The 14,341-nt window shown below is 39.5% G+C and overlaps 1 protein-coding gene across 3 annotated transcripts in view; it reads right to left on the reverse strand.

The window, feature by feature from the left end:
- The window catches only part of CCNG2 (cyclin G2), a 9,086-nt gene extending 1,839 nt beyond the window's left edge, over nt 1-7,247 (reverse strand). The window contains exons 1-7 of one of the 3 annotated variants that reach the window (XM_006907629.3): nt 7,011-7,247; nt 5,526-5,663; nt 4,724-4,861; nt 3,451-3,701; nt 3,182-3,260; nt 3,005-3,103; nt 714-919 (exon numbers count right to left, since the gene is read on the reverse strand). In XM_006907629.3, the coding sequence (XP_006907691.1) occupies nt 714-919; nt 3,005-3,103; nt 3,182-3,260; nt 3,451-3,701; nt 4,724-4,861; nt 5,526-5,663 (911 nt within the window). In that variant the 5' untranslated portion in view covers nt 7,011-7,247. Of the gene's footprint in view, nt 1-713; nt 920-3,004; nt 3,104-3,181; nt 3,261-3,450; nt 3,702-4,723; nt 4,862-5,525; nt 5,664-5,767; nt 6,569-6,649; nt 6,943-7,010 lie in introns of those variants that run through there. The other 2 variants (XM_006907628.3, XM_015586115.2) reach the window with 2 other exon arrangements.
- Between the last annotated feature and the right edge of the window lie 7,094 nt (nt 7,248-14,341).

Consider the following 14,341-nt stretch of genomic DNA (forward strand, 5'->3'; position numbering starts at 1 on the left):
ACAGCATAAAAATCTAATTTAATAAAATTAATTCATTTTACAAACATAACTCTAAATAAGACAATGGCATTTGACAAACTGTAAAAATATCTACAGAAGTCTGACACTACCCGGGTTCCATGAGTAGTGATTCCCTTTATTTTTCAGGCATTTAACTCACAGCCTCTTCCCATGTACATTAGGAATCCAAACTAACACTGAAAAGCCCAGAATACTGTTTCACTTTTTAAGTAAACTGAATTTCAAAAAGCAAAGGAGATGGGAAACAATCAGTTTTTTAAAAGGGGAGGAATGAAATGTCAGACAGAGGAAAGACAAATACAGTATGATCTCACTTCCATGTGGAATCTAAAAACAAAACAAAACAAAAAAACAAAACTCATAGTGTCAGAGAACAGACTGGTAGTTGCCAAAAAAGCTGGGGGTGGAGGAGTGGTGAAAGTGGTCAAAAGGTACAAACTTCCAGTTATAAATCCTGGGGATGTAATGTACGGCATGCTGTGTAGCCTTTTTTAAAAAAATAAGAGAGGGGCACACTTCTGAATTATTACCTAATTACTATCTACTGTTAGTTAATTTTCTCACCTCAAAAAATAATGCTATTAGAGTAGGGGCTTTCTCTGATGCCCCATAATATTCCCGGGTTCCATTTTGAGTATAAAATCAGTAATAAGAAGTCTGAGGAAGTCTAATTAGTCAAGGATTCTGCTTACCTTTCACTCTCATCAAAACCACCCCCCTCTGGGATGGTTGGCAGCTCAGGGACACTATAGTAGCTGTTGTGGAGGTTCTGGGCTGTGCGCCTTGAAACAATCCAAACCAATTTCTTAAGATCCGGTTTGCAACACTCGGGAGAAGAATATTCGGCTAGGCATTTAGAAACTAATTCCCTCCAGTAAATAAATTCGGTGTCATTAACCTGAAAAAAAGTATTTTAAAGAAAAGGTTACAACAGTGGTCCCCCAAATCTTGCTGCACCTTGGAATTACCCTGCACTCCTCAAAAAACGCGGATGCCTGGCTCCCATCTCTAGATATTCTTATTTAGTTGATACGGGGTGTGACCTGGGCATCAAGATTAAAAAGGCTCCCTGGGTGACACTAATGTGCAGTCAAAATTTGGTAAGCACTGGTTTAGGAGAGGAGCACCTTTAGTTTAAATAATTTACACAGGATTCAACGCATAGAAAGTTTTGCTTATTAAGAAAACACACTGACCTAAAAACACCAATTCTGTTAAAGAGATTCTTTTACACTATCCTAGTGTAAAGGAATTTAATATAATTTAGGTTTCTGTAACAAAGCATTGTTAGGATGGCTAAAAAAAAATATATGTATATACATTAGGAATCCGACATACACTAATAGAGAAGTTAGCAGTATGAGAGAAGAGGAATTTCCCCAACAGGGCTTAGATCCTCCACTACTGGGGAATGCCCCAATTTACTTCAAGGAATCAACTTTCCCTGAAAATGTTTCCAGATAACATTACTATAAAAGGTTTAGATGAAAACTAACAAATTTGTGATTAAAACACAAGCTATAAGTTATCTGTTAAAAACAAAATAATTAAATACTTTCACCACAAAGAGAATTTATTATCACCTTGGCCTCCATTTCCACTTAATCCAGCTATACGTCTTAATCCTCTTGCATTCTGGCTTCTACCACTCCTTTCTCATTCTACTGACATCATCTCTTAGGTATCCAATGACCTCCTTCAATTCTCATTATACTGGGCCTCTCATCAAAATTGATACTCTTGACTATCTCCTCCAAAATTGATACTCTTGACTATCTCCTCCAAAACCTCTTCCCAACCTGACAGTGTTCTTACTTGTCTAGCCTATCTTCTTTCACTTGGCTCCTGATGGGAAAATGGCCAACAAAATCCAGTTTCAACTAATCTCTCAACAAAGGACTCCCACAAGTTTCTTATAATCTCAACTATTATTCCATCGTAAGAAATTTCAAATCTTGAACGCCAGCTATGGTTTATCTTCTGAATTTTCATTCCAGACTGCCAAATATCTGCTAGACTTCTACCTCCCTGGAAGGTAAAATCATACTTTGATCACAAATCACCTTCTCTCAAATTTCCCTTAACAGTACCAATATTCTCTCCATTGGTAGGTCCAAATCTTGGTCCTTTGTGACTCCTTGCCTCATTTCCATGCTTGGCTTCCACACCACTATTTGACCTGGATATCCTCACTCCCGCTTGGGACTATCACCCAGATATTCTATCTACAAGCCTACCCTAAAATATTCCCAAACTCTCTAGTCTACCAGCTTTCTGGCCATAAGCCTTTGCTGCCCAAACTTTCACTGTCTAAAACTCTTTGGGTTCAACCAGGCTCTCGGTCATAGTGCCTCTCTCGGTCTGCCTTACTTCTCTGCTAACAAAACCCCAAACTACTCCTCATATTCAGTATTATCTGGCACTCATACACAGAATAATAAATGACAAAACGCATCACCTCATGTTAAGTTCCACATACTCGCAATACTACTACTAGTTTAAGAAAAAGGACTGTGCCTTTTGTTGTTTTACACCTTTTTATGACTATAAAAACTTACTGGGCTATCCTATGGGGTTTTTTTCTGAAAAGAAAAACATAACTATTATTTAGGTAATGCTACTAATAGGATGTTTCAGCCCTAAAGATGTAATGGGAGTGTATTCACTAAATCTACTTCTTAGTATGCATTTGAGAACAGTACGCATGGGGTACCATGGACCACTGTATTACCAACTGCCAAGAACACTTGGGAAGGAACATCTGAATGCAGAAAGAAGCTAGGCTAAGTGACTGGGTTCCCTTCTAGCTTAATACTGTCTGAGTCAAAGCTGCATTTTGAGAACTTCAACGCTTGAGATAAAAGAAAAAACGAGTATAAAAGTTAAGAACTCCATAAACTATTACTCAATGTTTAAGTCGCCACAGAGAAAAAAAAAAGTCAGAAGGAAACCTGCTTTACACACTAAAACTGAAGTTATTTACCTTGGAATGTTTTTTAACAAGCAGGAGAATTTCCAATAATTCAATGGATTGCAACGTTTCTATTTCCAAATTGAGAAGGCACAAAGCTAATACAGATGGCTACGAGAAAAAAAAGGAAAAAAAATTGAAATTCAAAATCGAAACTGTGAGACATACATAAGCAAGAAATTGACTTACTTTTGCTTTTGAAAAGGTAAGTCGGCAGTTGCAAGCTTTCAGCTGAGCTTCTAGTTTATCAAGGCTCAGTATTTCTTTTCTATACAATAGAAAGGACAAAATATTTGTTAAAATGTCAAAGATTTAAATGATTTTAAGGACTTAACATTAAAAGACCAAGTCGAAAGTTTGGAGGGGGTAAAAATATAAATTTCATTGGCATTCTAAATCTTTACTGTTAACTATAGCAATGCTAAAGTACAAAAATTTTTATTTTTAAGCCCACTGACCTTTCTGAAGTATGATAAACTACAATAGTATGGTATAAGTGCAAAAAGTTTAAGGCAGTAGTAGCTTCCAATTCATAGTGCAATTTTTCTGAAATTATTTTTTCCATCCGTTTTATGTCAGAAGCAGTACATTTACATTGACTAATCCGGATTACATCATGAGTAGATGGAACATTGCATTCTTCTTCAACTATTCTAGCAGCCAGCAAAAAACAACAGACTCCAATGCAAGACAAATGTTTAGGTTTCACCTGGAAAACAAAAAAGGCTCCTTCTAACAACTGTCACTTTGATTTAGCAAAGCAGACACTTAAAAGAATATTCTAATAATGCCCCTACTTTTAAGACAGAACACAATCAAGCTGCTTACCCTTATCACAGTAATCATTTTCACAATTTAAACTGCCTTAACCACCCTTAAAAAAACAAAATGCAGATTAAAAAATTTTAATGCAAGTTCAACAGCTAGGGGTTGAACACTGAGTATACCTTGAATTTCAAACTTATGAAATTCATAATAGTACAATCTCTCCCAAAATAACAGAAAGCTTTCAATATCTAGAAAATATACTACTTCTTTGAACATAAAAATAATACATTCCACTGTCTTCTTACCCTAATTACCTTTAAGAATTATCCCATACTTCAATGGAAATTAGCTAAGGAGAAACACTACATCAGTTGTGCAGAGGAGAGCATATGTAAAAGCTGACATGGACAGATGGCTGCCCTTTCTTTTCAGTGCCCTGAAAACTGACCCAGCAGCTGACAGTAATCCTATTGGCAGAATAATCACCACATTTTTCTAACAGTTGCTGGTAACTGTTAATAAGACTGTGGCTCCCTGCTTTGAAGACTTCTCATAGGAAAGGCAATAGGTCACCTTTAACATACCGTTATACTTCCGCTTGTTTCAGTATTAAAAATATCTAGGCTCCAACAAAAACATGATGAGACAAAAATATGAAAACCTTATTTTGAAGACTATACATCTCTAAAGAATACCTAAAAAACAGTAGTCTTCCCTTTGTCACATCTTCGAAGAGAAGGTATGTAAGAGGTACAGGAAAACCTAACTTAAAATACAATACACTTAATTTTGCAGTCTTTTAACTTGGCACTCAAGATAACAATTCCGATGATTAAAAGTGTTTATGGATAATGACGTAATTACATTCACTTGCCAAATATTTATTGAACCCTTCTATGCTGGGCATTGTACTAAGCACTGGGTATAGAAAAGTGAAGACGTATTATAAGAATAATTAAATACCTTCATAAGAGCCAAGAATCTGTCCAAAATATTGACAGCCAGAACAAAAGTTTCAGTGCAAGATCCAAAAAAGTTGGTTAAGCTCCTTAAATCTTCTACTTTGGTATTTCTCAATCTTGGACACAAAGTATTATCATTCTGCAATAAAAACCAAGAGCCACAGTTCATGATTTTCTTAGAACTAGATGGATAATGCACATAGATTCACATAGAGTGATCTTTTTCCTTAATCTTCAACACAGGGGAAAGAATTAACTAAAGTACTATACTTTTTCAGAAACAAAATGTGTATATATCATTTCTTTTTAAAAATATACATCATAAAAGAAATTTGGCAATTCAGTATAAGTGAACTGCTGCCACACTTCCAGAGTTATAGCAAATATGGTTCAATTCCCTGTAGTAGACATAGAGGATTCCTTGCTTGTTTGGGGTTTTTTTGTTTGCCTGTTTGTTTTTTAACCATTTAAGAGCCTACAACAATAAATAAGTATTTCATAGACAGAGGATTATTTCCACAAATGAACTGCTCAATTCCCAGGGAGTCTCCCACCCAGAAGCTGCAGGCTGGAAGGCCACATTTGAAGTAACACTTCTCTAGAGTTAGTATCACTCTCATTCTTGCTTATAAACCAAAACTTGACCTAAGTATTAATATTTACCTTAGTACTCCAGGAAGACCAGTTTGAGTCTTAAGAAACTTGGCAGCCTTTAGTCTTGACTCAACCCAAACTAACAAAAAAAGTTATCCTCTCCATGCCCTATCCGCTGCTTGAGCAAGTTATCTTTTCTGGGAACTTACCTCCGAGGTAGCCTCGATCAAGCTCAGCCCTTTTTCTCGAGGTTGGAATCTCTCTTCCTGTTCTAGATAGAGGTTTAACAATCCGAAGAGCTGGACCCCTTCACGACCTGCCAAGTACTCTGCCCCAAAATCCTTCATCTGCAGCAAAGACACCACAAAGTTAAGAGTGTATCCTGGGGAAGGCGGGGGTAGGAGGGGAGAGGCGGGGGTAGGAGAGGGCAGAAAAGAGCCGGTGCCAATACCTCCAACGAGGGGCGCCCCAGCACACAAGGGCGGGGAACGGGTGAGGGGCTCAGTCACGTCCCCAGCACAATCCTACCCCACTACCCGGGAGGTGTGGCATGGGGAGGAGACGCGGTCACGTCCGCTGGCCAGTTCTGGGTCAGACCGGCCAGCCCTGTCTTCCCAGCCGTTCCACAAACAGGAAACTATCCCCGGACGGTGGTGTCCTGAGGGCCCGCCCCACTTGAAGACGCAGGGAAAGAAGCTTCTACCCCGTGGAAAGGACCGGGGGGCAGCGTTTTGGGGGTGCGGGCTTTGCACAATAGGGAGGAAGAGAGAGAAAATCTCGCGACTGAACAAAGAACCGGAGGGCGGAGACTGGAGCCCCGCCCCTTCCAGGAGCCCGGCTCCAAAAGCCCCTCTCGCAGGAGTGCAGCCCCCGAGCCTTCCCCATCCGCTTGGGCAGCGCCCACGCCGGATGTACTCCCGTGACAAAGTCCCCGGTCCGCAAGAACGGTGGAGTGGCGCGGCCCACTCGGTGGGGGACAAAAGTCCAGTCCGCCCTGTGTCCTGACAACACGGGTCCAATCACTGATGCCCCTGTTCTGCAACTGCGCGGAGCCCCGGGGCTGTCAATTCAAGAAGCACCACTCCAGCGAACCCCCGTGACAAAATTGGGGCGGGGGAGAGGAGCCAAAGAATTGTTTTGGGCCTCCTTGACTCTCCATCCATCTCGACAGCATCTCCCCAAATCGAGGCGCCCACTCCTCGGGAGGGGGCTGAGGACAGGGCCGGAGTCGCTCCCGGGGCTGAGGAGTGGGCATTCTGATGCCAACCCTCCCCGCGCCCCCAGTCTCGACCATGAACAAAGAAACCCCGCGACCCCGGGTAGGCCCACTCACCGTGCCGGAGACGCGGTCCGGAGGGGACTCGGCGCGGCGGTGGCGTCCGGACCTGTCTCCGAGGTCGAGCACCCGCCGCCTCAGCGGTGCCCCCGGACCAGCATCGGCCCCACTCCCCAGTCACAGCCTCCTCGGCCTCACAGCCCCGGCTTCATCCCGCTGCCCGCGCGCCCACCCTCCGCCCGGGCGCAGCGCCGGCCTCTCGAGCCCTGACCCTCTATGGGCGCCACGGCCACTGCCGAGAGCCAACCAAACCCCTTGTTTTTGTTTTGAGTTTTCGCCCCCCCGTGGGGCGGGGCACGTGACTCCCTGCGGAGGGATCCGCCACTGCCGCGACAGACTTCGAAAAAGAGTCCCGCACCTCATCAATGTCCCCAGCCGGTTTTCTAGCCTTCTCGGCTGGCTGTTGCTTTGCTGAGCCACTCCTCGCTCTCGGTTCCAGGGCGGAGGGTGGAATCTGAGGTCGGCTTTATTCTGAGATTGATCCGGAGGGAAAGGAAAAGGAGTGACAGGGGTGAGAAGCGGAAGGAGATGGTTTCTGGCCGCTTTGCACCTTTTAAAGATCCCTGATTTGTTTTGTTTTCTCTGTTTTGAAAAATCCGCCCAAAGTAGCCGGCTCTCTGATTGGATACCGGTGGGGCGAGCAGAAAGCTGAGGACCTGCTTCACTCTCGAATCTGGATTGGCTAACTGAGATTAGTCTTTGAGCCTTCTGATTGGTTTTCGCCATATCCTGCGCCTCAATCTTCCTCGGGGCCTTAGCAACTCTGGGGTCTGAATTGCGCATGACTTTGGAGGGGGCCCCTTTGAAGGAATTCAAGGACCTGTCCCTGGGGTTTATTCCTTGCCATCCGCCACCTCCACTGGTCCCGGAGGAATGGCATGCTCTTTACGTTACCTTTTCATTTTGTCTTGCGGATCCATTTTGCGATAACCAATCTAGTTATAAAAATTTCAGGATGCTTACTGAAATATTTACGAGTAAAATGCTATCATCTTTGGCATTTGCTTTAAAGTTTTTCCGGCCAAGAAGGAAAAAAATGGAGAGGATAGGTGAAAGACAATTACAAAAAGTTAAGAGTTGTTGAAAGTGAGTGATGGGTACTAGAGGGTTTTTCTGCTTCTGTGTACTTTGAAATTTTTCCGAAATAAAAAAATGTTTACTGAAGGGACTTTTTAAAAAATTTACTGATGCACATTGACGAGGACACAAGTCTAATAATTATAATAGTGTATCCCCAGAGGTTGTAATTGTGCTGTTGTAATTGTGCTGTTGAAGACTCCAAGAGGCTTCTTGGTCCGTGGTCACCTGTAAATTATCATTTAATTCCATTATAATTAGCGTTATTATTAATAGGTGACACCTCTCCTGAGGCGGGGCAAAAAGCAAAGCAAAGGATGCCTTGGGCTGGAGAAACTTTCACAGGGAATGTCTTTGATGAAAGTAAGAGACTTCTTTTCCACATTTATAGTTAACTTTCTTTACTTTTTCCGTCCTGTTCCCCGCCGCCATCAGCCAAACACACAAATCAGTAAAGAGCACATTCTTTGAGTTCTAATCTAAATAATCAGATAGCCCCTAGGAACAGATTTCTCTTTTCTGCTCTTCTGCATGTTTTCTGTGAATTGTTTTGTTACTTGTAAAAATATGAGAAGGCACAACAGCTTTAGCAGCATTCTCTTCTTTCCAGAGCAGCAAAGGAATTTTAGAAATAGACCCCTTTGCATATTAACTGGAACTAGACACAGGCATCTGGAGCACAGAGCAACTGTGGGAAGGGGAGCTCAAAGAGCTAATCCTATTTCAGAGAGGCGTGGCCTTGTTCAGGGTTTTAGAATATCAATAAAATTTCATTAACAGACTAATTTTAAGTGATTTATAGGTTACGTAATTCTATTCAATGCTTCTTTGATCTTTTAAACATTATTAAAACTCTTATTTGACATAAATCTTTTGCTGGAAATCTATGCTAAAAAACATGAGGCTGCAACTAACATGGAAAATATAGCTAATATTAGAATTACGTAGATGACAGCTCATTGTGTAGTATATAAAGAGGCTCTGTGGACAAAGTCCAGGACAGAAAGCAGCTGGATGGAAAACATCATGAGAGAAAGGAGAGTTTTGTGAGGAAAACATAAAGGAGACTTTTTTTTCTCAGTTGAAGATCAAAGGTAGAAAAGGAACATAAGATATAAAATAAGTGATGTGAAAGAGGAAATTTAAAATTATGTGGTAGAAGATTTTTAAAATAATAGAGAAGATGTAAGACAAAGGAGATAAATTGTCCTTTAATTAGTTTACTGTTATATAGTCATACAAAATGTATACTACATATTTTATGTATCTTTTAACAGGAAGTCTCTCGAATAGCAGTTCTCTTAGAAGTAAGAAGAGAAAGCTTTGCAAGTGTTGTTAAATTTCTTGCTCCTGTCAGGCTCTGTCCAGTACAGAAAAGATAATCATATTGTCCAATATATAGTCCTTTATCCACTTTCATCCACTTATCTTTTTAAGATAAAGGAAAGCAATCATTAAAAAATATTGGTTCAGTAGTTATAACATCCTTTTTTTCAAAATACCTCCTTTTAACAATGATGATATTCTAGGGTAAAAAAAAATGATGTAATTTTTCTCTTTACTGTGCTGATTTTTTTTTTTGGTTGATAATAAAAAATGTTTACTGAAGGAATAATATACTCCTTATTTTTAATTTTTGAAACATTTTTTATATTTTAAAGACAGTCCTTCGCCAGGCTCTATTTATCTGTCCTTTTCACTTTGGCTTACTTCGTTGCAGCTTTAGGTGTTTTCTTTAAGAAGGCATTCTCCCCTAGGCTAATCTCCCCTAGCTTTACCTATCAGCTACCTTTCAGTCTTTCCTAAACTTTCTCTTGGGTGACTTTTCTGCATGGTGCACACATACTAATAGGGAATCAGAAACTTGGCAGTTCCCAAAAAGAACTTTAAGGGGATTTATTTCATTATAAGATACTTGGTCTTCTATATAAGTGATAGAGGTATAGTAAGATTAGGTGATACTCTTCCCCCAGTAACTCCATGAAAGCCTGACAGGGAACCTGTTGTCCTCAGTGACATCTGAGACTGTGAAATTAGAAGGTGGGCACAGAGCAGGAAAAAGCAGCAGCATAACAACAGAGAAAACAGTGCCTTCATTCAGTGAAGTGTAGATTCTGAGGCGTGCCCTTCAAACCTACTCATACTTGTGCTTCTACCTTGAAAAGAAAATAGGGCATTTCCAAGTGGCAGCTACAGTGCTTTCCTAAATGCCTAATACTTGGACTTCCCAAAACTTTTTAAGGAAGGCATCAAAATACCCTAACGACTTTCCAGAGACCATCTTTCAACCCACAGATGATAGTTTTAGACAAAAATCCTAGCTTTTTTTTCAACAGACAGTTAATAAATACACACTAGATGCCAGGCATGGTACGAGGCCTCAGGGATACAAAAACATAAATAAAACACAGTCCCAGAATATACCCTTGCACATCTGAGATATAAGAACAAAAGCTCTAGCTGGGGGATCAAAATGCCTGAAGTTGAGTCCAGCTTTCCTGTTCACTAGAGATAGTACCTTGAATGTCGAAGAGCTTGAATTATTTTGAGCATCAGCTTTCTAATCTGAAAAAGCAAATGAACAAATGAGGAGTGGGAGTTTTCCCAGGGGTAGTTGTTTTCTACTGCACATGCAAAGATTAAATACCAACATTTGTAAAAGCACTTTTAGTTATATATGCCTAGGCTGTTGAGACATTCACAGTGCTGTGACTTCAAGAAATGAAAATAAGAGATCGGTCCTGACCTCTCAAAGAATCTGGTGGAAAGCAGCCCCAAAAGGAAAGAACCTCTGCATAGGTACTGGTAAAGCTGACATAAGGCCCCACTCCTTCCCCTCTACCCTTTCTGGCTCCCTGCCTAAGCACGTTTTCTGTTACTAAGGGTGGTTTACAGCCCCAAACTTCCTTGCTAGCAGAACCTGCACAGGAGACAGGAATGCTTGTTGGAGGGAGAGGCTCAGGGAAGGCATAACCTAATCCAGGGTGCCATCTTGAAATGATTTATATTTTTCAACCAAAAACTCATTTTTTAAATCTGAACTTGAAAGAATGAGACAATTTATATGCAAAATTAATCCCTTTGTTCAAGCAATCAGTAAACATCTCACATATTCTCCTTTCTGACTTTCTCCTGGAGAAGACCTCAAATCTGAAATAAGCAAACCCAACATTTTACAACCTATTTACATATAGATATTTCGTTCCTATTGTTGTTAATGACAGACTATGCTGTGTGTGTCCCAGGGAGTGTTAATTTATCTATACAAGAATTAGTGATATTCATGACACAGTTAATTCCCACATATTGATGTCTCAGCTTTGGAATCGTGGGAATTATCCACACCGTAGAGACCACATGAATGACCACAGCAGGGGTTTCTCCAGTCAACCAGGTCAGCCCCTCCCAGTTCTACTAGCCTGCAAGTAGGTTAGCCTTGTGCAAAACTATCTCTGAAACCAGAGAACTCAATTGACTCTGTGGCCCAACTCATTACTTTAGTATCCAGAGCTCCTTCTGTTATAAAAAGTCAATGAAATAAATGGAGTAGATTTGATATGTTGTGGAAAGACTGGTTAAGGAGAGTGCAACTGAGATTATGGTGATTCCTGAAATCAGAGCTGATGACCTCAAAATGGTGGGTCTATCCTGAAGCAAATATATTTTAAGTGGACCAGACTGCATTCTGGGACATTGTACATTATTATTTACATAATACATTCTTCTTTTATGATGTGTTCCAAGAACCATAACCGAAATCCGATATTGCCTATCTTTTCTTGACATCTGTTGAATATATCATCTTCTTCATAAAGGAAGTTTTCATTTTCTGTGAAAGTAATTATCTCTTATTTTGGTCTCAAATGAAAAGACGATTGACATTTAAAGTGATATGAAAAAGTAATATAAGCTTAATTTTGCTTTAAGTAACATTTTTAAGTGTGTTCAAAATGAAGTTGTTTTTAACTTTTGAAAAGAAAAATGGCTTTATTTTAAAGATCCTTGGTTCTTTTTAATTATGTATATTATTATTTTTTTCAACCACATACTGAATAAGAAATTGTGGCAACATGCAGGAGCACAACAAGATTTGGGCGTGGCGGGTGAGGGTGATTGAGCTTTAGTTTTGGAACAATTCTCTCTAGGAAAAAGAATAGAATTTACAAATAAGAGTGAATATTTAATTTTAAAGAAGACAAATCGAGAAAAATTATAAATTTTTAAAAGTTGATATATACTCATTGTTCCAATTATCTATTGCGTAATGAATCACTCAAAACTTAGTGGCTTAAAACAACAAAAATTTTTATTATTGTCACTCACAGTTCTGTGGTTGGCTAAGCTCAGGTAGGCAGTTCTTGCTGAGGGTCTTTCATGAAGTTGCACTCAAATGGTGGCTGGGGCTGGTGTCATCTTGTGGCTCACATACTTACATGTCTGCAGATGATACTGACCATGGATAGGGACTTCAGCTGAGGCTGGTGGCGGAAACGCCTACATATGTGGCTTCTCCATGTGGTCTTTCCACTTCCTCATGGCATGGTAACAAGGCTCAAAGAAAAATAGGTTACCACTGTATCTTCTTTTATGAACCAGCTTTGGCAGTCACACAGTCACAATTTCATATTGCTATTATAACAAGTGACCACAAATTTAGTGGCTTAAAACAACACAAATTTACTCTCTTACAGTTATGAGAACCAGAAGTTTGAAATGGATATTACTGGGCTAAAAGCAAGGTGTCATCGGCAGGGCTGCAATCCATTTAGAAGCTCTATGGAAAATGCATTTTCTTGCCTTTCCAGTTCTAGGGACCACCACATTCCTTAGCTCATGGCTCCTTCCTTCATTTTCAGATCCAGCGTCATAGTTGTTCAAACTTTTCTCATTTGTGACTCTTCTGCCATCCTTTTCACTTGTGAAGATAAAGATTCTTGTAATTACCTTGGGCTCGCCCAGATAATCCAGGATAATCTCTCCATCTCAAGGTCAGTTGGTTAGCAACCTTAATTCTATTTGCAATATTAATTCCTCCTTGCCATGTAACATAGTCCTAGGTTCTGAGGATTAGAACATAGACATCTTTGGCGGGGCATTATTCTGCCTTATTCAACTTTGTTTCAGCCACAGTCAAACATCTGCTTAGATTCAAGACTCAAGGGACAGGTACATAGACTCCACCTTCAAATGAGACAAGTATCAATCACCATGCAAGAAGAGCATGTGGGATTGGAGATATGGCAGGGATCATCTCTGGAAAACGAAATCTTCCACACTTACAAACATCAAAAAATCTAGGAAATGTCATGACATTTTTTGTTGATAAACTGCCTCACACCTTACTATAAAACTTTTGCCAATATTTTTGACTGGAAACTTTCTGATCACCTCTTTATAAGATAATAATATTGTAATATAATTTTCTAAAGAGAAAAATGTTTTTTTAATTTAGTCTTTCTTCTTACATGGCTGATCAATTTTTTTAATTGTTAATATTTTAAAAATTTTATTTAGGTTTAACAACTCATTATTAACATTTTAGGATTAATGTCCGATTTGTGAAAAATGTTATCAAGTGTTTTTCATGTAAGAGCTGTAAAAATTCAGGGCATCAGTGAAAACTGGCCATACTCATTAGTTAGCTAGTTGTCTGTTTCTTTATTGCAGAAGCATATTTTGAGTTTTATGTTATCTTTTCAATATCAATATTTGATATCAAATCAGCAAGAAATCTCTATTTTTTCCCCAAGTACTATGATTCCTTTCTCTCTACTAACTAGAATAGCTAACAATCGAAGAGCCTATTAGTTCTACTAAAAATTTCTTTCTTTTGAAATGATCTGGGAAAAAAATCTGTTACAATTTGTTTCGTTCCATTGATTTCATCATATGTATTTTTATCACTTTTATTTCATATCTCATTAATCTTTACCAGAATTTTCTTAATTCTTTAATAAATGCATTTGTAAATGATAGAGAATGCACCTTTCTTTTACATCCTAATTAGGAGTCTGTAATTTCTCAATTGTTTTTTTGAAACATCACAAATTGTGTTTCAAAATTTCAGTTAAAATGTTAAGTCACTAAAGTCAACTTCCCTTTGGCCAGATCCCCAAAATAATGGTGGACACTCAAGCACCTCCAAACACAAGGGAAAATGGTACAGTGGAATTTGACGTGGAGAGAGATAGCAGCCTTAGCTGACAGCAGTTTAAATGTCTTACTTTTACAAAATGCAAAAACAAGACAAAACAAAAAAAAACCCCACATATGTGAACATTCTGCCAGAGCCCATCTTGAGACTTCAGAAGGAGGCTGTGTGAGTGAGGGGCCCTGAAACTACATTTTATTGGTTTCACAATAAATCCACACTTAATAATCAATAATCATGCACTATACTAAGTGATTTATATATTGACAATGTTAATGCCTATAAGCCATGGAAGTGATAAGTACTATTATTGCACAGATGAAGAGAGTTTAAGTAACTTGATCCCACAAGAGACACTGGTGGAATCACCATTCAATAGCAAACAACCTGACTCTAGGACCCACACTCTTAACGGCTGTAATGATTCTGGAATTCAGGGAGAAGGAAAAGGAAACTGTAAA

Source organism: Pteropus alecto, unplaced genomic scaffold (assembly GCF_000325575.1).
Source record: "Pteropus alecto unplaced genomic scaffold, ASM32557v1 scaffold161, whole genome shotgun sequence".
NCBI lineage: Eukaryota > Metazoa > Chordata > Mammalia > Chiroptera > Pteropodidae > Pteropus > Pteropus alecto.